At 50.3% G+C, this 21,803-nt stretch overlaps 5 protein-coding genes across 5 annotated transcripts; 2 read left to right on the forward strand and 3 right to left on the reverse strand.

The window, feature by feature from the left end:
- Positions 1–4,323: 4,323 nt before the first annotated feature.
- Positions 4,324–6,433, reverse strand: B0T23DRAFT_76894 (FMN-dependent dehydrogenase-domain-containing protein). Its single transcript, XM_062841762.1, has 3 exons — positions 4,757–6,433; positions 4,587–4,660; positions 4,324–4,504 (listed from the first exon to the last, which is right to left on the reverse strand). Exons 1-3 carry the CDS (start codon positions 6,216–6,218, stop codon positions 4,415–4,417), a joined length of 1,626 nt encoding a protein of 541 aa, XP_062695431.1. The 5' UTR covers positions 6,219–6,433; the 3' UTR covers positions 4,324–4,414.
- Positions 6,434–10,272: 3,839 nt separating this feature from the next.
- B0T23DRAFT_309373 (SGNH hydrolase) lies at positions 10,273–11,182 on the forward strand (the record flags this gene model as incomplete). The annotated part of the gene is made up of 2 exons (XM_062834519.1): positions 10,273–10,751; positions 10,873–11,182. 2 exons carry the CDS (start codon positions 10,273–10,275, stop codon positions 11,180–11,182), a joined length of 789 nt encoding a protein of 262 aa, XP_062695432.1.
- A 277-nt stretch (positions 11,183–11,459) lies between these two features.
- On the reverse strand, positions 11,460–13,381 carry B0T23DRAFT_373661 (uncharacterized protein). Its single transcript, XM_062836808.1, has one exon. The coding sequence runs from the start codon at positions 13,056–13,058 to the stop codon at positions 11,736–11,738; it is 1,323 nt and encodes a 440-aa protein (XP_062695433.1). The 5' UTR covers positions 13,059–13,381; the 3' UTR covers positions 11,460–11,735.
- A 1,190-nt stretch (positions 13,382–14,571) lies between these two features.
- Positions 14,572–15,492, forward strand: B0T23DRAFT_402346 (uncharacterized protein; the record flags this gene model as incomplete). The annotated part of the gene is made up of 1 exon (XM_062838659.1): positions 14,572–15,492. One exon carries the CDS (start codon positions 14,572–14,574, stop codon positions 15,490–15,492), a length of 921 nt encoding a protein of 306 aa, XP_062695434.1.
- Positions 15,493–16,110: 618 nt separating this feature from the next.
- Positions 16,111–20,365, reverse strand: B0T23DRAFT_410632 (uncharacterized protein; the record flags this gene model as incomplete). The annotated part of the gene is made up of 4 exons (XM_062839408.1): positions 19,654–20,365; positions 18,667–19,301; positions 16,251–18,573; positions 16,111–16,220 (listed from the first exon to the last, which is right to left on the reverse strand). Exons 1-4 carry the CDS (start codon positions 19,889–19,891, stop codon positions 16,111–16,113), a joined length of 3,306 nt encoding a protein of 1,101 aa, XP_062695435.1. The 5' UTR covers positions 19,892–20,365.
- Between the last annotated feature and the right edge of the window lie 1,438 nt (positions 20,366–21,803).

The following is a 21,803-nucleotide window of genomic DNA, read 5'->3' on the forward strand; positions in this document are numbered from 1 at the left end:
GCCAGTACACAATGTTGCTGTTTTTTCATTGACTTTATCTACCCCGTGTTCTGGATGCCTGCTTGAATGAACCCTTTCGGACCCGTGTTAGAGATCATATGCCAAGGAGGGCAAGCAGGCCGAGCATCTCATTTCGCAATTTCCCCCAGATCGTCAATTCTTTACCCAACTTGCCTCCCGGTTTCATCTCCGTCCTCCAGACACGGCGCCGGTTAGCCTAGCCCGATGCGAATGCGGGGAATATGGATGTGGGTGGAGGAAGGCGTAGAGGAAGAACACCCTCTCTTGCTGCTATGGTGCCTTGTCCGAATGGGGTTTCGATCCTCACTTGCCTTGCCTTGTCGCTTGCAAAAGTCGCCGTCAACCTGGCGAACTGGCAAGCTGGCTCACTGTGAAGGCGGAGACTTGCGCTGGTGCTTTGCCGCGGGGAGGCACTCCAACATGAAGACTTTTGGAGCTCAACTGAAGCGGTGATTTCTGCGTCATTCCCTTGACCACAGGGCATATTTTGACCAAACGCTCGCGAGACGGACTTCAGTCTCGGCTTCGTCGAGGGATGCGGCATACCGGAGCGTTGGTGCTCATTGCGACTTTACAATCATGCGATGATGAATGCCCGAAGCGGGGACTGGACACAGCCTGTCGTTACCTGCGAGGTTCGATTATAGGCAATCGTTTTTGTTTGCGATTCATATTGCTAACATCAGCGATTGTCTGTAGTAGACGTCTGAGTCCGAAAAATTTCGCGAGCGTGTGCGACTGAGAGAGAGCCGATTTGTTACGAAAAGACGAGGGATATCAACTGATGCCAAACAAGGTTAGAATAAGCTCCAAGCTTACGATCGTTAGAGATTTCCATTCGGAATGACTGCCAGAAGAGGATCGGGTCAACTAAACTTTTGCCCCGCCAAGCCCGCAGACCCTGGGGTAGTGCCAGGGGTCGAAGTGCTTTGGTCCGGGTGTGTCCAATTATCGGTCACGCCTTCGGCTCCTCTTGCAACGATTATGGAGCATATGAAAATTGGGGCCTCTCTTACTGTTCCACCAGTTTTCGGGACGACAACCCCGGATACCAAAACATCGAACACGGGCACAGAAAAGGCGACGAAAAACATCCAAACGTCGAGAACGGAAACCGCAAAATCCCAACCGCCACAAGGGCGATTTCTGCCCTACGAATGACTCGGAGACCAAAAGTCAATCTCCAAACTACTTGCCTGATGGCCATGAGCGATTCTTATATGCAAAAACGGTTGAAGCCAAGTTGATCCTGATCGATGATTCGGTCTGCAACCAACACACATTACTACATATGCGACTTGGCACCTCTGCATTGCGGCTAGCCAAACACGTTTGTGCTTACACTACTGCTTCAACGATGGTGGTAAACTTGGAGACCAATCCAGCCTTTTTGGAGACAACCAAACACTTGTCAATGGTCCAAACCAAAGTTTCGAGGTCTGATATTGGTGGAGCTATGCCCAATTGGTTGACTTATATGACTTCTGGATGCGGATTGGCTCACGACGAAATGACAGGATAGCCGGTCTTTTGAAATGTTCCCAACGGATGGTTCCGGGCCTCCATCGGCACCTGTGTCAGATCTCTGGAAGGAACGACAACGAGAATCTCAATGGGCGATATAGAATTGAACGACGCCTTTGCCCGCCACACGAACTTCTCATTTTCGGGCCTAACGCAAGACCGGCAATTCGAGACCAACAACAACAACAACAGGTGACCCGGCACTGGACTTCCTTATTAGTTTACGAGGGCCTGTCCGTAGGCGCGGCTGTTGTGCAGGGCCTCCCTGATCATGGAATTTGACTTGCTGAATGTACTGCGTGGTCTTTCGGCCCTTTGTGGCTGTCCCACCTTCCCGATCTAAATGGGAATTTTTGTCGACGGCCAACCAGATCTCGAAACCCCTGTGGCACCTCGCGGCTGTCCTTGCCCTCAACTGTCGCTCCAGGCCACTTAACCAGGAAAGACAGCAGCACTAAATATCAAAGATGTCTACCTAGTACTAAAAGGGGGCCTATGAATACCGAATCGCACGGTCAGTCAAATCAAGAAATGAACAATCGACGACGAACGAAGTCGACTTCTTGATTCTTGGCTACAACCAGCCTAGGAAAAAGTTCTCTCTGGACCCCTTGGTTCCTCAAGGAAGCAACTTCCGTTACACCACTTTGATGGTATCAGTTCTGGGCTGGGGGTCGGAAAGCCAAGCGCCATGTCAGTTGACTTGTTTGCGCAACGACCGTGACGTGAGAGTTGAATCTTTGGTCTTCACAATATCACCGCAAGGCACGGCCAGTCGCGTTCAGCAGGTCAGATCGCTGCTTCACTTTTCAATCAGTATGACGGCTAACCCCATCTTGATGATGACCCAAAGCAGCTTTACGTTTTCCTGCACAGATGATGTGCATCAACACAGTCCATAAGCCACCGGTTCTTATCATGCAGCTGCCATTCGTACTTTGCCTGCCCCTGACTAGTGGCTCAAGCTCCAACTCCTCAAGATAGGGTATATCAACAAAAAAAAAACTAAACTGATCAAAGATTTGCATAAATAGCATTGAGAAAACGACCCTTCATACACATGGGATATTTTGGGATTTTTTTCACGACCATCTTCGAGACACCCAGAACGGTTCAAGTCTGACCATCCCAGAATTGCAACCTTCTGGTACATTGAGGGCACACCCCTTGCCACCACCCCTGATCTTGACGTCCAGCGGATGGACGGGCAGGACGGGATACTCGGAAGCTATGACCAAGTCGGTCAGTTTCGCCGAGATATGATGCACTGTCAAATTGCCTCACCAGCTTTTCCTCTTGGATACGGGCACATGAGATCGGGAAGAATGGCATCCTACAGTGAAGATCCCTGCTTTTGCAACCCCCTCCTTTTACAAAATCCCCCCTTTTACAAAAGATTTCGACTGCCTGCATTCCCTCTGGTGGTAATTCCTGCAACCTGCAATTTGCAACGCTAACAGCCCGGATTTGCAAAAGCAGGGGTCGAATTTGGTGGGGCGGGCACTCTTATACCCGTATACCGGGGTCTAATAGCTCCAGGGGATCCACTTTCTAGTACCTCTAACCATTACTGAGTAGCTAGAAGACTCTTACCTGGTCTGTGCTCCTGTCCTCCCTTTTGCAAACCCCCCTCTTTTGCAAAAAATCTGGGCTGCCGGCATTAGTTGCAAAAGCAGGGGTTCTTACTGTATCAGACGAACTAAACTGTTGTGATTGTGGCTTTGAGGCTGCGACAACGCAACACTGACATTGCCATGTCATCTCCGTAACAGTCGCTCCTTGGAATGCGAAGGTTGCACCATCACCGCTAGCGAATGTTTGATAAACTGATGGTTGTCACAAATTCAACTTTGAGACATTCACGGGAAAGTTTGCACACAACTCTCTCACGATTCTCGTGCCCTTGGTGGTGGATGGGCAAATACCCACAAAGAGCACCGTTGATCTTGAAACATGAGTACCTGCGTGCCTGGATACAGGATTTCGAGGCCAAGTTCTCTAAGCGAAGCAGATCTACTCGAGCTAATCCAAACTTAAGCTGTCGTCTCTGTAGCCAAAATACAAGGACGAATAGTGTACAAAAAGACCGGCAACCATGCTTCGTTTGGTCGTTAGATATTACCATTGTTCATATCTCCCTTGAACGGGATAGCCATATTTTGTTTATCAAAGCCCGAAAGATCATCAGCGTGACCATTTCAGGGATTCGAATCACCAGCTTCACAAACGTTACTGTGCAATGGCTCTCCGCATCTCCACCTCGGGAATCCCCACAACCATACACAAGGTAGAGCCACCAGGCAGCGGACACAAAGTCCGCAACTCCAATGGTTCGTCCGAAGTCTCTGTGTAGTGTGTACACTAGAGAATAGCATTTGTGGAGCGTCACAGTTGAAGATCTGATGGCAAACTGAATCTCCGTACGGCATCTTCGCACTTTGCTCTTGGATGGGCCCCACCCCACGTGTCGAAAACGATTATAATTTTTTTCTCCCCTTTTTTTTCCTGAACCTCGGATGCTCGGTTATGAACACCAGACATTTTGGAGATATTACAGCGCTCTGGGCCGATCAGATGCCACTCAAATACCGCCAGGCTCCGCCCCCGCTTCCCCAGGATCAGCCCATGGTTGCCAAGACCTGGGGTAGGCACCATCACGCGCGCAAACCCCCCCTTCCCTTTGTTCATGGAGCAGGTACTTTGAGATACTTCACTCACAGAGGCTCGGAAGGGGATCCAGTTATGATCGTATCACTTCCGACCAGTTGCGCGCACTGTCAATCTCCCAAACTTCCCCGCGTTTGACGGTGTCGGATCCATCATGACAAGCCACCGCCATTTTCAGGCACGTATCGCAGGCTCATTCAGTTCAGAGCTTGGCACGAGATGTCCACAACCCGTTCTTGTCGAGACCGGCATCCCCATCAAAGATGTCTCGCTCGACTTTTCGGGTGTTGATCTGTGTGGCTACGTTAGAGACTCATCAAAAGATGCGATGGCGAAGGGGCAGCAGTAACTGTGTCCAAACAGAATAGACATACGAATCGTGGGCCAAGATCATTCACCGTCTTTGCTCCCAAAAGCTTCATGCATGTAATGATCTCCTGCTGAAGGACTGTTTGTCGTGTTAGCAAAGTGTCGACATATCCGTCGCGTGTAAAACACCACAAGGAAGTGCATCCAAAGTCATTGTGTACCAAGCACCACTTACTATCAAAGGTTCTCTCAACACCCTGCCATCCACCAGCCCCAAGCCCCCAAAGCGCCGCCCTCCCCACACCGACCGCCTTCGCACCCAAACACAATGCCTTCACCACATCCGTCCCCCTCTTAACCCCGCCATCAATCCACACCTCGACCGCCCCAAACACCTCCGGGCAGTACTTCCTGATCTCCAACAAGGTATGCACCGCCGGCGGCGCCGTGTCCAGCGCGCGCCCGCCATGATTCGAAAGGATGATCGCTTTCACAGTGCCCGGGTGTTTCCTCGCATACTGCGCCGCCAGGTATGCATCTTCATGCGTCTGGATGCCCTTCAACACAATTGGCAAATCCGTATGCTTCGACAGCCAGGGAAGCGTTGTCTCCCACGTCAAGTCGGCCGCGGTGCCCCAGAACAGCTGTTGCCCCACGCCGCCGCCGCCGGGCTTCTTTTCGGCGTCCGTCTTGGCGTTGCTGGCGGACTCGACAAACTCGCCCGCCGCTTCAAGGTTGGACTTTTCGTCGTGCTCGCGCTTGCCCGGGTGTGGCGCGTCGAGGGTGAGGACGATGCACTTGAAGTGGTCGCGCAGCTTGTTGATGCGCGCCAGCATTGCCTCGGATTTTGAGCGAGTCGTCTGCACGTACAGCTGCCAGCCAAAGACGGCTCCCGGTATGGCCTCGGCCACGATTTGCTCGGGGGTCATGGACGCGTTGTTGCTGACTAGCTGCATGGCCCCGAACGAGGAGATGCCCTTGGCGATGCCGGCTTCGCCGTCCGGGTGCGCCAGGCGGGCCAGCGCCGCGGGCGAGACGTAGAGTGGTGTGCCGACCTTGTGGCCCAACAACGTGGTGGAGGTGTCGGCCTTTGTGCAGTCGATGAAGACGCGCGGGCGCAAGAGGATGTCCCGGAAGGCGCGGGTGTTGTGGGTCTTGGTGTAAAGGTCATCGGCGGCGGAGAAATAATAGGACCAGCACTTTTTGGAGACCTGAGTCTTGGCTGCTGCTTCGATCTCGTCAAGGTTGAGGAGGGTGTGGAGCGGCGGCGGCGCGGCTTTCTCGGATTGCTGGGCTGAGGTGGTGTGCGTCGTGGTGCCCATGGCCGAGCCTGTTGCCCTTGCGCGGGCTTCGCTTTCTTTCTGGTGAAGCTTGGCTAGCGATGCGTCGTCAATGATGCCTAGCTTGGCCTCGGGCTTGAGGTTCTCCTCGAGCGTTCCTGGCGGGTGAATCGGATCATACTCGGTCGTGGCATCACGGCCGGCGAGCTGGAGGATGATTTTGTCGCCGGCTGGGTGGGAGGGCAGAAATTCGGTCACGTCATAGACATTGCCGTAGAGGACTACCCAGCAGCTCTTTGGCGATCGATGTTTGGCAACTGTGTACGAGATAAGTATTGGCTCCGTAGGATGATGGGTGAGGTGGGTTTCCATTGCAATACCTTCCTCTGCCGTGAACACTTTTGGTGGTTTGGTCATGATTGCTGGCTGAGCTGGACGCAAGAACAACAGAAGGCAATAAAGATCAAAAGTAGCAGAACGCAAGGCCTAGCTGGACATCATGATTCCATTGCTATATGTAGGTAGGTCTCGAGAAGACTCGTGGTTTGGTGGGATTGGATTCTTCCATCTTAGCCGTCCGGTCACGCGGGGTCCTTTTCTGCTGTAAATCGCGTCAATCACCTCTCCATATGTGGTTGGTTGAATACATATTCCGATAATACACACTGACTGATTACCTAGTGGTGACTGGTGAGCGCCTCTCCCTACACTGCCCTGGTGCCCAAGAGCAGCCCCTGCGTCGTATGGCATCGGGGCTTGTTTTCTCCACATCGGGGGGAGAAGATGGGGGTCACGGCTCCGACAATGGGAAGATGGAACTGAAGTATGTATACCGGACCGGGTGATTAATGACCGAGACAGGCCCATCCATATCTACCTTAGGTACCTCTATCCCGAGAGAAGCCAGTGTTTCTTTCTGGTGTCCCCTCCTCAGACCGGGCACTCAGCTACTATGGTACCGTCCCATCTTGCCTACACTTGCGGGACTTGTTAGTATCCTCGCTCCATGCCGGGAGCCAGGGGGTGGACTTACACATATCCAACAACACAAGGACCCCTTGTATGTACTCGAGCCTCAATCAACAACAAAACCCACAAATCCCCAGCGGGAGGAGGATATATACAGAATCTGATTTGAATCGGCCCGCTTGCAGGCATGGGCAATCAAGAACTCCATCTAGCGGAGTTCTCCCGGTCTCAACACGGACACACTCTTTGGTACGGCTCCGCTCGGCGGCGTGGCCTTCTAGTATGTATACAATACAATACTAGTTTGTTTATTAGTTTGGTTCTTGGGACCCACCTATAGACAGGGGTGTAGATGGCCAGTGCGCCCAGATGCACGCCTTCTAATTGGCTCAATAATACCAAACTAGTCTATACATCAGCTTAGTCATATTCAACATAGGACAATGACAGGGGTCAAAAGCGCCACATGCGCACCTTACCGCGCCCACAGGAGTATAGAACACCCTTTTAGGCTAGATTACAGGGGATTATAACGCTTACCCGTACCTAGAAGCCTATTAACCGTACTAAAACCACCGCCACTTAAACGCTTCTAATAAAACGCAATTTCTAAATAGCCTTATTTAAACGATCAAATAGGCAAATTGATTAAATCAATTAGAATTAACTAAAATTAATCGCTTAATTTTACAATTAAAGAAGCTAAACTTCCTTCTTATTTACAAAATTCTTATACTTATAATTATATATTTATTCTTATATATTATTTACTTTTTACTTTAATTTTATTTTATTTTATTATTTTATTTAATTAATTAAATCGTTTCAATAAACTTACCCGTTTATACAATAATCCGTAAACTTCCTTAATTCATTAACTAAATTAATTATATTATTAAATTTAATTCGATTAACCCTATTTCCTTTAATAAGCACAACTCTTATTTTAATAATAAAATAAATTCTAATAAGCACAATTTTAGTACCTTAACCCACCCTTCTAATAATAATAATAATAATAATAATAATAATTATATTAATCCCCTTATTATAATACCTTATAGATAAATAATATAGGAAATTAATTTAAATTATTTTAATATATTATTTTTTTTCTAAGAATAGCGTAACCGCTATATTCTAGTAGTAATAAAGGCGGCCGCCCTACCCCACAATATTATTAATTTAATAGCCAAATCCGATAAAGAGAATAAACTACCAATCTATTACCCTTACTATCTAGGCCTTCGTCCTCGTCTCCCGGCTATACCTAGTAAATCAATCTTTCTATTTATATAAATTACATATTAATAATAATCTAATTACCCTAACGTATCGGACTAATATTTTAATAACGCCTAACGCACCCAGCCCGGTTATTTTATATTCTTATAATTGCACTAGCCTAATATTATTTACCCCCAGCTTCGAAGGTCCTACACCGCTACTAATTAACCATCTCCCCCTTCGTACCCCCTTTAGTAATATATCTAATATCTCTTTTATTCGGTATTATATTAGTCCGGCCTATAAATTAACACTTATATCGTATAAAGAACGGATTATAATTAAAATATTCCACTTTTATATTAATTTTACTATACTTCAAATTACTTATATTCTCAATATTATAAAGCGGCAAATCTTATATACTATTACCGCAACTACCTAGTCCGGGTATGGATTATATAATCGCTCGCCTATTATACCGTTAGAAATCTGCCGAGAAATTACTATATTCTTATAAACTCCTTATAAATTTAAACAATTTCTATTATAATTAGAAGTCCGTAGAACTCTCCCATTATTCGAACCGTATAGAGCCCGTACGATTTAAACTACTATATAATAATCTAACGCCCAATAAATTTTCTAGCCGGTCCGCTAACCCCTCTCCCCTAAAAATCGGCAAGCGCACTTATAATTCGTACTCTACTAGACTATATTAATATCACTCTAATAGGAAAATTAAATATAATCTAATAAGACTTAAATTAATAGCCTTAACTTTAAGTACAAATATATTACTATATTCCCGGGAAAAGACCCTAATAATATAGCCCAAATTCACTAGAGAGCTAATAACTAGATATTCTAGGGTTACTTTACCGGCGGCGCTAAAGGGCCTTCTTTAATTTAGGATAAAAAATAGAGTAAAATTAATTCTATTAACTATTAAAAATATATCGTACTATTATTACACTCCTTCTAACTTACGGACTATAACCGTATAGTATAGTAAAATAATACGCCCACTTATATATTTCGCGCAATTAAAACAGTATTAAACGAGCTTTTCCTAATAAATAAATAAGTTACATAGCCGGTTTACTTACCTGATTTAAACCCTATTAAACACGTCTAACTCTAAATAAAACGCTGGATTAAATATAATTACCTGGTTAGACTAATTAGAAATACCCTTAGGGAAACTATCAACAAAGTATAGGTTACTTGCCTAGAATCTTATATAAAAAAGCTAGTATATTCAATACCTAAGCGGTTACAGTCTATTATTATTACAAATAGCGGTTACATTGGATACTAATCTCTAACATTTTAAATCCCTGTTTTTACACATTAAAATCCCTATTTTCAATGTCAAATAATGTATAATAGTGTTCATAGTGTGTTAGTTTTACTTCAAATTGGCTTAAAATAAATAGATTCTATTGGCTTTGCATCCCTATATTCCACCCCTACTTGTACCAAACTAATAAACATACCAGGGTTAGATTGTACGTCTTAGTGTTTCGGTGCTTGGGTGTCTTTATTCTTCTTTAATTATTTGTTTTATTTTTTACCGCCGGTTACCTAGGAACCCTTGTGGCAACAGACCCTGAGGATGTCGTTTGCCCCTGTTTGTTTAGGGTCGACATCCAACGAACGGTATCACTGCCCGCTGTGAAGGCGTGGTGGTGAGGGTTAGTCCCTGGACCCGGTTGCCGTACGTGCCCCGCCCCCACGATTGCAGTGCCGTCACTGCCCGTACTTGCCCGCCCACCGGGGAGTTGCTCCTACGTAACCATGGCCTACCTGTACCACACGCCAGGGCATGTACATGCCACGCGCCTGCAGGTGCTCATCCCGATAACATCGCGGTGAGACACAATCAACCGATAAGTACCTCCCTAATCGGCTGCCTTGTTCAGCTGCCACCAGTCAGCCTGTCACACCTTGATGACTGCTTTGCCTTTCGCTTCAGTTCCTTTGATCCATCTAATTTACGAAATAGAACCTCGCCCAAGACCCGTTCCGCTCGACTGTTTCGACCCTCAATTGATGCCGTCGAAGGACATCACAACTTCCGGACCTCACTTATCCCGTCTAACTGGCCAGGCTGGTCGATGTCAGTTAGCAGTATAGTAGCCGCGTCCCTAGTACCAAACATCTGAAATTCCATCACTATATACGCCAAAGGTTGCACACTTTACAACATCTACTTCCGGCATCACTGCCGACCGACCCCTGAACCACTCGAACCAGCGCCAACGACGACGAAATGCCCCCCTCGAAGCTCCGGATCCTCTGCTTCGGCGACTCCCTCACCGAGGGCTACTCCGGCTGGGGCTCCTGCTTCACCCCCTATAGCACCAAACTCAAAGAGATGCTGCGTATGGCGTTCCCCGATGTCGACGTGGAGATAGTAACAGACGGGCTGTCCGGTGATCTGGTAACAGGTGAAGGGTCGTTTCTGACAAGGATGGAATCACACTTCGCCCCAAGGAACCCAGCAGACTACAAACCGTTCAACTGGGCCATCGTGCTCGGCGGAACCAACGATCTCGGCAGTGACATCCACCCCAACCAAATCTTTGAAAGCCTCACACAGGTCTGGGACGTGGCTCTGAGCCGTAAATGCAAGGTCCTCGCGCTCACCGTTCCCGAGATCGGATCTTCAGCTGGCAGAATGAAGGAGTTGTTGGACTTTAGGAGGGACAAGTTGAACCAGATGATCAAGACCTACAAGAAGCCCAACTAGTATGTCCCCCCCTCACCCCCGCACGCCCTCTCTGAATCCTTCTTCCCTTTCTCAAACCCACACCCACAGTCTCAAATCGTTCCGTAACCAAGACTTACAACCCCAACCCCCCAAAAACAGCTACACCTTCGATCTCCACGCCGCCTTCCCCTTCTACGCCATGTCCGAAGCCGACCGGGAACGTTACTGGGACGACAGCGTTCACTTTACGCCCGCGGGCTACGATCGGATGGGAAACAAAATTGGCGTCACTTTCGTCAATATGCTTGTCAGAGAACAATCGGACAACGACCGGACGCCGATGGGCAGGAAAAGGAGAATGTTCAAAGATGACGAGAAGGTGTTTGAGGAAGAAGAGGACCCGGCTGAGCCAATATCGGCTGGGCTTGATAAAGGATATATCGTTGTTCGTAGGAGGGATTTGGATTAAACTTGTTGCGCCAGTTAGTCCGCTGCCTGGTTCTTAGCGGCAGGCGGGCAAAGTGGCGTACCAAGAGAACGACAGCGTCGGTTAGCCAGGGCTACAGCGGCATGGATGTCTTTGGGTATTTATGGGTTTGGGACAAAGGGTAAGCGGCGTTTTTGCGGCATGCGTTGCGTTACGATTACGACTAGCATAAGAGGGACGATTTGCGGGAGAGACATGGTTGGATAAACGGTCATGGTTAGATATTTAGGACATTAGCATGACAATACTAATACGCGTTATACCTGCCTGTCTCAATGTAACTCTATTCTGGATTGTATATAGACTACGTTTTAGACACTCTTGAAGGACAATGTCCCATTCGTATGTATGCCTCCAGTGCTGTATTTCTTCTCTTCGAAATGTACATACGCCTTCTTTTAGGTGTCATACGTGCTGCTCTTTGTTATCATGCTTGCTTTCTTTTGGAGGGGCTGCCAGACTTCGCTGGTACGGCTGTGATGAGCGCTTCCATCTCCTCGAGAGGATCAAGATGCCCGCCCAGGGACGAGCTATCCTAATTGCCAGGAACCCCGGCGGGTACCAGCTGAGGAAACTCCACCAGAAGATCATCCGTGATACGTTCGAGGTCTTCCGCCAATGCTTGCACCATCCCATCCTGCCTCCGCATTTCCTTGCCCACCGGTACCTCGGCCCTACCACTACCCTTCTCCCCCGAGGCTTCCAGCCCGCTCTCAAAGTAAATGATCCTATCCATCTGATCGATGGACCCCGCCAGCCGTCCTTGCTCAATCATCCGCGCCGTGATCTCCTCCGCCTTGTTCCCAGAGTCTAGCCCCAACCACGACCCCAGCGCGTCGAACCCAATGTTGCGGTACAGCCGGCTCACGGCCAGCAGGTTGTGTTCGACCATGGCCTTGGCCAGCACCGTGCTCCCGTCCGACGTCGTGGCCAGCTGGTGCGGCGCCAGGCCCTGAGCGAACTTTTCTACCTCGGCCCGCGCCAGCAGGCGGTCAAGAAACATCTTCTCCAGGATGCCGAACTCCTCCAGCGAAGCCGACCGTTCGTCCTTGTAGAGCCTTGCCAAAACGCGTGACCGCGGGGGTCCCGCCGGGGCGAGGACGGCGCACTTGATGGCCATGCTCAGGGTGTGCAAGCGCTCCTCTTCGGCGATGGCGGGCGACAGGCTGATTTCGTAGTACGACTGCGAGGCGGCCAGAAACTGCCGGTTGCTGTCCTGGATGCGGGCGGCGCTGAGCTTGAAGTGCAGGTTCAGCACCGGGTTGTCATCGGCCACGTTGTGGATGATGTTTTTCAGCTTGTTGAGGTAGGTTTCGGCGCTGGTGGCATCGTCGTCTTCCAGGTAGTTGCGGATGATGCGGATCCAAAGATCGGCCTTGTACTTGTCTGTGACGCGACGCTGTGAGGAGTCAAGCGGGATGGCCGCGAGCGTCTTGGCGGCGTCGGTAAAACTATTTTGTGATTCGTGGGCGGCCGCTAGGAGGTCCTCGTAAATGGTGGCGGTCTGGTCGACCAGCGAGGTTGCGAGTGTGGGGTTGGACTGGATGTGCTGTTGGATGGCCTTGCCTACGTCAAGCCAGATGCTGGAGGTTGTGGAATTAATGGTGTCTACGGAGGGTCCTCCGGAAGCAAGCGATTTAAGGGCGTCTATCAGGTCGATGACTAGAGCTCGAGTGGCGACGACACCAAGCGACTCTAGGAAGATGGCGTCGGTAACGGCTTTGAGGTCGGCGGCGAAGTGGCTGGGGTCGGGGCTGGAGGTGATGGTGGTGATTATCGTCCTGAATGCGGCGGGACGGTCTGCTTGACTCCAGTTCGGCACTTGCGCCAGAAGATCTCTTACTTCTGAGGAGACCATATTGGCCCGTGATGCTTTCTTTTCGCGGTTGGAGTTACCACTGCTCGTAGTTTGCTATGTTGGGGGGTGAAGCAGACGTGAGGGGCCGCCCGGTGGATGGCTGTGAATATGAAGCTCGTCTGAGTATGAATCCCAGCCGAATAGTGTGGTAGTAGTAACTCTAAGTCCGGTATGAGAATTTTGAGTATGTTCCTGTGCTGGTGCTGTTGGATGTCGTGAGTTGAAGAGTTCAGTTGAGTTATCGAACAAAAAGAAGGTTGTCGATAAGGCTGAGTGACCGTTGTCAGTGACAAAGTGGTTGAAAGCTTCCTCAGTAGCTTGTCGTTAGGTGCGTGTTGCTGTTGCTGCTGGTGGGGGTGGGTTTGCTGTGGGGCTGTAGGGAAGCTCTACCCACACTAAGTCAGTGGAGCGGCAGGGATCCGCCATCCGGTTGCTCAGCTCTTCACTCAGTCCGTCCTCCGGAAAGCAAAAAAGTCAGGGGCTTGTAAACAAACATCTGAAGCGTCTTCTAGAAGAGCACAAGTCTTTCCAGCGATGCTCATCGTCGGCATGATGGACAGTAGTGCAAAAATCAGTTTCTGCCCCTGTTTACGTTGAGCTGAATGACTGGCTTTGTATCGGGGCCGACTCATAAGACACCACCCTTGACCCAACAACTTACTTACTAACCCATGTTTTCCTCAAGGCAACCAACACACCAGTTTTCTGGACGTTTGAACTGTCCCTGGGCCTTTTACTCGCAGCTTCCGTGAAGTGTAGCGCTGGATTTTTGCTCATACTGCACAAATTCGGCTGGTTGGTTCCTCTAGGTCCTACCGAAGAGCAAAATCGTACGATGCCCTTCGGCCTGCTGTGACGTCTACTGACGGGCACTGGGTTCTGTTATAAACTAGCGGGGTCGCCGCCCTCGTTACTCCCGCAATGTTCAATCCTTTTCCAGCGCAGTTCGTCGTGTTGTTCAATTCTCGCCGGCAATCGAGTACAGTCCAGTCGCCATCAGTCCATCACGACGCCATACCTAGTATCCAAGGCTCGAGTAGGCGTACCGACCGGTAGCTTCATGCACGAATTCAAACTTGCCGGCTTTTTGTTAACGACGGCCCTCGATAGCCATGAATCGAAGACGCGGTTGGAGTCCATTACTCGAGATATTCGTATTTCATCTCATGCTGGGACGGGATGAAATCGGGGGCGACGAAGTGCATCGATCCTAGCGGGTCCAACGCGCTATTTTGACCGGGTAGCCCCGCTAGGGCTGGCACCTTCGCCGAGACTTCCAGCGACGTCATTTGCTGTGCCGCCGAGAGCTTCTTTTCAGTTGCGCGGGCGGCGCATCCGAATTGCGGCGTCATTTCGACTTTTCAATTCTTTTTTCCCTCTATACAGTCACGCCGGGCGACCACAGACGACACAGCGGAACAATATTACTCGACCGAATATCGTAAAGGATCATTTCATATCGCTCCCGAAACTAATATTCTTCATTCTTCCCCGCCGAAAGTCAAAAAGCAACATGCGAACTTCGATCCTCTCCAGCCCAGCAACGCGCGCACTTTGCGCCGCCTGTCGCAACGAAGCCAGCAGGACAAACGCAGGAGTGGCCTTCTCTACAGCATGCGCCAGCAAGAGCAGTAACCGGAGGCCAGAAGTCCCCGAGCAATCAAGGCCACGAGTGACGACGACGACGACGACGACAAGAGAGATACAAAAACACCGCCTATTCCCGAGCGCCCGCGCATACGAATACTCTACCTCTTCTACCCCCTCCGACAACACCTCACCCAAACCCCAACCACCAAACTCCTCCACCTCCTCTTCAGATAGTAACAAACCCATACCGCGCTACTACGCCCTCTTCCCCATCACCCTCCCCCTCGGCCCACCCCCGTCAGGGCCCTTTGACATCGACATCCGCGCCCTGCGCCGCGAGTTCCTTCGTCTCCAAGCCGCCTCCCACCCGGACTTCCACCACTCAGCCAACCAGTTTGACAGCAACAGCAGCAGCGGCAACAGCGATGAGTCCCTGCTGCAGCGGCGAAAAGCAGAAGCAACGTCCTCTCTCATCAATTCCGCCTACAAGACCCTTTCTTCGCCCCTTCTCCGCGCACAGTACCTGCTCAAAGAACTCTACGACGTCGATTTGGCCGGTGACGAATCGACCGACTACCAAAATGGGTCGGATCCCACCTTGTTGATGACGGTGTTGGAAGCGCGGGAGCAGATTGACGAGGCGAAAACGGAAGCGGATTTGGAGCCGGTTAGGGAAGAGAATGAGGCGCGGATCAAAGAGTCTGAACAAAAATTGAGCGAGGCGTTTGCTCAGGAAGATGTGGAGGCGGCCACGAGGGAGTGTGTGAAGTTGAGGTATTGGATGGGAATAAGGGAGGGGTGTAATGAGTGGGAGGAAGGCAAGGGGTTTGTTATGCATCATTAGGGGGGTTAGGTGATGGAAGAGGGTTATATGGGGTTGTTTTTTTTTTTTTTTTTTTTTTTTGTTACGGCGGGTACGAGGGGAGAGGAGAAAGGGCTGCGACGGGGTGCTTTTGGCTAGATGAGCAGCCTGGGAGGATTCAGATGGTTTACTACGGGTGTTAATGGACAAACTCTGACCTAAAGCGTGGTGTCCGGTCCAGGTCTTCGTTGGTTTTTCTAGGCTTGGAGATGAGTGGTCTAGCATGCATGACCCGGCCGGAGGGTCGGTTGAAATTTACCCATCCGGGCCCTCTTCATCCGTGATGATCATTTTGACACTCGGCCTCTTCTGTACTGGTTCTGAGTACCAGCTAATGGAAGAAAGAAATATAAAAAAAAGAAAGGTCACAGGTGTCCACTCAGTCATAATGGCAATCTATATCTTGGCGTTATGTGAACATTCTCATGTCACCTACAATAATTCTTTCGTCGTCAGTGATGTTTCATACATACACACTAGATTATAGCATCAACCACCATTGCAAATCCTCTCATCCATATATCACCACAACCCAGACAACACCTATTCAGTGCTGCTCGCTTGCTGATTCATCACTCATCCATCATTCTCTCTCCATAATCATGAAAGCGCAACTGGCCTCCACCGTCCCCTCTCCGTATGCCACCATCTCTCCCGATCCTTCTTGTCAGCCACCGGCCCACTGTACGTATTCCACCGTCCGATACACCCTTCCCTTGTCCTACTTTGCTCCTCCGCACCCGTCTTCACCATCACGTCTTCCACCTTATTCGCTGCCTTTTCTGCCGCCTTTTCCGCCGCCGCCGCAGCTCTACTTTTACTCTTGCTCCTCGCACCCCACCACTCCCTCATCCCAGTCCTCGAAGTGCTCCTGCTCCTTCGATGCTCCTTTTTGTCTTCCGAGGATTTTGAATGCCTATGCTCATGTTTCTCAACCTTCTCCGACACAGCCTTTGATAACTTGGGAGGCAACACCAACGCCTCTCCACAGTCTCCCAGCATTCTATCCACGGTAACCAGCCCACCTCCTTCGTCTGTTGCGCCGCTCCCTTCGTCGGCTGTCAGAAGATACGTGATCTTGCTGTCCGTCCGTCCAATGAATGCTCCAACGCCATATCTGTCCACAACTTCGCCGTTGGGGTCGGTGACGATGATAAAGAAACGGGGAAACTTGCGTGCTGCTTCGATGCGGGCCTGAGCAGCTAGCCGGGCGAGGTGCAGGTCTGATTGCGCGCGGTGCGAAAGGAGGAAGGGATCTGCTAGAGAGCCGGGTTTGGGCGCGAAGATGGGAAGGGACTTCAATGGCGGACCGCCGCCGCCGCTGGAGGTTGACAGAGGAAAAGAAGTATCGGTGGGTGTCGATGGCGTGGAGATGGTGTCCCTGTCATCGCCGATGGAACCATTCGTCATACTTCCCGTGCTGCTCGCGATCGAGTCAAATCCAGAGGGGCTGCGCGCGTGATGGATCATCCCGCTGGTGTTGGTGGGCGTAAAGTGCATCTTGCCTCCGCGATAACGATCGGTCGGGTGGTCGGCGCGCTCTTTGGGTTTACAAAGAGCCTGGAAAACTCCTTCGGGATCATTCGGACAGCGAATGGCGGTTAACCGAGGAAAACCGCCGGCGAGTATGCTCTTCGCTAAGATGTCGTCCGCAGGCGTGGTCGTGGTACGTGTGGGTATATCCCAGTGAAGCTTGCGCAAAGAGTTCGAGGTAAGGTACGGAAATAGCCAAATCATCTCATCGCTAGGCATGACTGGGGCGTGGTGTTGGACGAGGTTGAAGGTATCCAGGTTGACGAGGTTAGAAAAGATCCGTGCCAAAGAGGGAAGCGTTTCGAGGTTCATGTGGATGAGTGTCAATGTAGTAAGCGATGTGGCAGCAGATCGGCTGGCGTACGTGGTAAGTCCAGCAGTGGTGATGCCAGGGAGATGAGTCAGGGTAAGTTTCTTGAGACGGGGAGGAAGATGAAGAAGGTTCGCATCGGTAAACGAGCTGCGTGGAAGGTGGGAGACGTTGAGATTCTGCAGCGATGGGAGATTACGGAAGGTCTGATCTAGAATGCCGTCAGGGGCCAGCGTTGCTCCGGGATGACAATGTACCACAAGTGTGGTGAGCTGTTGCCAGCCAAGGTGAAAGTCGATAAACATTCGGCATTGAGTAAGTGACAGATGTTCCAGCTCGTGGAGATTGTGTCTGCTGCTGTTGAGGTTGGCGAGATTGTGTTTACTGCCGTTTGCGAGATTGTATTTGCTTCCATTAGCAGTCAATGGGCGGATAGCGGCGGTTGACTTTTGTCGTTGCAATGGCGAGCGTTCCAGAATCCAATCCATCTCTCTCAACTTCTGACGTGTCGAAAGAGCTTGGAAAATCCGCTGAAAAGTATGATCGTATGTCGGGTAGTATCCAACCAGCCGCTCAAAGTTGGGACATGCCAGAATGACCGATGCTACTAAATCATTATATTCTTCCACTGAAGATGCTGCTGATGGCAAAGCCGGGGGTTTCAATGTCCGCACTATTGCTGCTATCCTCAAGTTTCCTCGTAGCGTTCTGCGCAAAAGAACCAGTCTTGACCCGTAAGTCAACTTCGTTCGCTTCTTCATATGATGCCCGTCTGCTCCGACAAGTTGGATGTGCCCATACAATGCTTCTCGGGCGTATTTGAGAAACTTCCTGGCGCTTATAGCAATGTTACAGCAGTCCCTCATCCAACATGTTGCACAGCTGTTAGTCCCAGGCTTGAAGTGGAGTTTCCGCAACTCCTCTAGAATAAGCTCGATAACCTCACCGGGCAGAGCAGCAAACAACTCTCCGGGCTTCGATTTCCGCCCTGGAGGTTTAGGTCGTGATACCTGAGCGGGTTTCTGGAACTGTGCCAACAAAGACGTACGAGGACCAGCAGGCGGGCTTTGTGCTCGCATCGATCCCAGGCTCGTGATGCTTCCATTGTTGATAATCGAGTAGTGTGGTCGACTTTCCCAGCTGTCTCGGTTTGAGGGAACGGTGCTCGTTGTAGTGATCATACTTTGACCGGACACTCGCCGTTGTTGATCATACATCCCCTGTTGATCCCATACCAGTCCTGCTGTTGTCGATAGTGGCCAACCCTTTGACAAAGTGGGTTGTTGATCATACATCCCCTGTTGATCCCATACCGGTCCTGCTGTTGTCGATAGTGGCCAACCCTTTGACAAAGTGGGTTGTTGAATAGCTTCAACCATCGTGGGCAATTCTACTGCCTTTTCCTTTCCCTTCTTCGAGATTGTTGTTTGGCTGGCACGAGCCGCCGTCGCTTCCTCCATCCTCGCGCTTGACCTCTGTGTTCTTAACACGAACTCTTGCTCTTTTGGTGGATACATGGTGTGAGGCAAGTCGTGGATCGGTGGCGGCATCGCAGTCTTCAAAGGAGGCAACCCCACAGGTTTCATGGGTGCTAACCTTCCAGTCTCTGGCTTCTCGTCACCAAATGCTGTGCCGCTCAGTGCCTGGTCAGAAGTAGAGGCCGTGGTATCCTTGAAACGTGGCGGTGCTTTCAATTTCGACTCATCCTGGGTCGAATAAGGACGTTGTTGTAAGACGGCAGCGGAAGAATGGGTTCGCTGGTGTTGGTATGCTAGTTGCCGACTGTTGCTGTTGAAAAAACTCAAGGGTGGACTTTTGTGTTTCCAATAATGGATCTGGTCAGTAAGCGTCTCGTCTGAAGGGTTTTCCAAAGGCCGGTGGTAGTCACGAGGAAGGGTAACAAGTAGATCAGTCAAATCAGAGAAAGGAAGTTGCAGAAAATGTTTTGCTATGACGTTGGGCAGTGAATATCATAATCTTATGAAGTAGGATAGTGGGATCTGTATGCGGCCCGTTGCTCTCTTTCCGGTATCCAATATTGGGATCTTTGGGCGCTGATAAGACGCAGCCATTCGGAAGCGCAAGCTGAGGCTTCAACCGCTCTTGGCTTTTACCGCCAGTCTCAGGCAGCCCAAGTTCCCCAGTTTGTAAACAACCCCTGAGAGAGCTTGGAAAGGGTGCCGTAACCACCGCTGGGGCCAAAGTTCGTAAGGTCACAGCTCGGCAATTGGAAACAGTGGTTATTTAGAGTGCCTCGAGTGGGTAGGTAGTACTCGTAGCGACAATTCTCGTAACCTCACTCGCCGACCTAGGCCTGCAGCGCGTGCCGAGGAGGACCCGCCAAGATGTAACCGCTGCAACCAGCCATTGCGGGATGTTGCCCACGAAGCGACCACTGGGCAACTGTACTAGTACAATATCGTGGCGCCACTGCCTCGCGGTGGAGATTGTGACTAGAAAGAAAGAGTCCATCCCGGCGGGTATGATTGTGGGATTAAAATGGTACGGGAAGGGACGGCAAACAGCTTCTGTCTTCATTGTTGAATCCGGGCATAGCTTGGTGGAAGAACGAGGGATGTTGGCTTGGCCAGAGCCCTTGAAGATTCGAATGCAACGAGAACCGAGCTGGGCTTCTTTTGAAACTCGACACTTGCTGACGGGCTGAGATGCTCCCTTGTTAAAAGGGGCCTATGACACTGCCGAAACGCCTTAAGACGCGGAGAACAACGAGGGAAGCCCGGGAACGGGAATGAGGTCCACGTTACACGGCGTGCGAACAGTCAACACAGCACCGCTTGGGGCTTTGGCACGCTAATGGACGCCGGGTAGCAGCAGGCAATGACAGAACTGCTGGAGTGCGGCTGTAAAGTCTTGACTATAGGTCATGATAAAATGGTGATGTGATTACATGTGGAGAAAGGGGATCCAGGGTGAAACAAAACTCTGCGGGATGGACAACAAGGAATAGCTCGAGGTAAATAATAATTATAAAGGAAAAAAAAAAAAGAAAAAGAAAAAAAGGCTAAGAAAATTTAATCCAGAAAAAGCACCGAAAAAAAGCGTTACTCACTAAGAAGTTGACGATCTGCCTTTAGTCTTGGGTCTTTTCGATTCTCCTCCAACAGGACTGGATCTCTCTTCGCTTGGCGCCCGAGAGGGCGGATTACTGGCTCTTCTGCTGCCGCCGTCGCGCGTGTCGGAAGTTCCCTCCGAGTGGTCTTCTGTCACCGAGTTTCTCCTATTTCGAGACCGTGACCTGAGCCGTTGGACGAAGCTGGATATCGAACTTTCGCTGCCCCTTCGACCCCGACGCCACCATTTCGACGAGGAGGGCTCATCTGACGGCGGCTCGGCGGACGAGCCGCGCGATCCATCCGAATGATCTCTGATCACCATGGCTGAATGGGTGATGTCGGCAAGGTTGGTGAGGAGATGATAAAGTCGGGTAGCATGAGGCGTAGGCGGATAACTGATACTTTACTCGATATGCTGTGATTATGAGACAAAAAGGAGGATCCTAAAAATGTCCGGAACCGTTGTTCACTCTAGCATCGTTCAGCGGTTGAATTCCAAGTCCCGCTAACCAAGTACCAGGCTTTTTCTGTTTGATTGTTTGTTGGTGATTGCGCCGAGCAAACAGGAGATGGAAAGTAGCTGAAGCAGTGATTGGTGTTGTTGTTGGATCGTGTCCGGATTGGAATACAACGCTACCTGTCCAAATACGATATTGAAGGAGCGAGTATTTGGTAATGACTGTCGTTCGTATATGTGTCCTATCCCTAGGTATATAGGGTGTCGATGTCGATGAAACGAGCAAGGGCGAGCGAGGGGTTGCCAGATAGCCAAGACCGGGGAGGGTGCCGTCAGATCGTCAAGAAGGACAGATCAAAAAGTGTGTGTATAAACGAGTGACTGAGAATCGCGAGAGCGAGACGGTTCGTTCAGTGGACGAGGGGTCCGATGTGACGGGATGCGACGGACCAAGGTTGATAGTGCTTTCTCCGGCTGGTAATAGCAGCCATCAATCGAGCTGGTGTCCCAGGTTGCACGACTGCTGCGGCAGGGTCGGTTTGGAGTTGTCAGCTACCTCTACTCTCAGGTGGTGATGAATGAAGGGAAAGAGAGCGAAGAAGGAAGAGAGACCTGAAAACATCTGACGACTACTAGACTACACCACCTACTTGCTTGGTAGAGCAGCTGCAGCTTTTGCTTGGTTCCTGCCTAGACTAGGTACCTACTTTTGAGGTTGCAGACTGCGACTGCCTCCTCCACCGAGAATGGATGCATCGACCTGCATCGACGCTGCATCGACCCTGCCTGCACTGGATTTCCACTTAGCCCTTGCCCGAGTTCCGTACTTACAGTGGAATACGTCCCGGGTTCGTCGTCAATCTATCTTGTTCCCTTGTTTCTGAAGGATTCCTCGCTCCTTGCACCAGGACTGGCGAGC

This window comes from Neurospora hispaniola, assembly GCF_033458365.1.
Source record: "Neurospora hispaniola strain FGSC 10403 chromosome Unknown B0T23scaffold_2, whole genome shotgun sequence".
Taxonomy (NCBI): Eukaryota; Fungi; Ascomycota; class Sordariomycetes; order Sordariales; family Sordariaceae; genus Neurospora; species Neurospora hispaniola.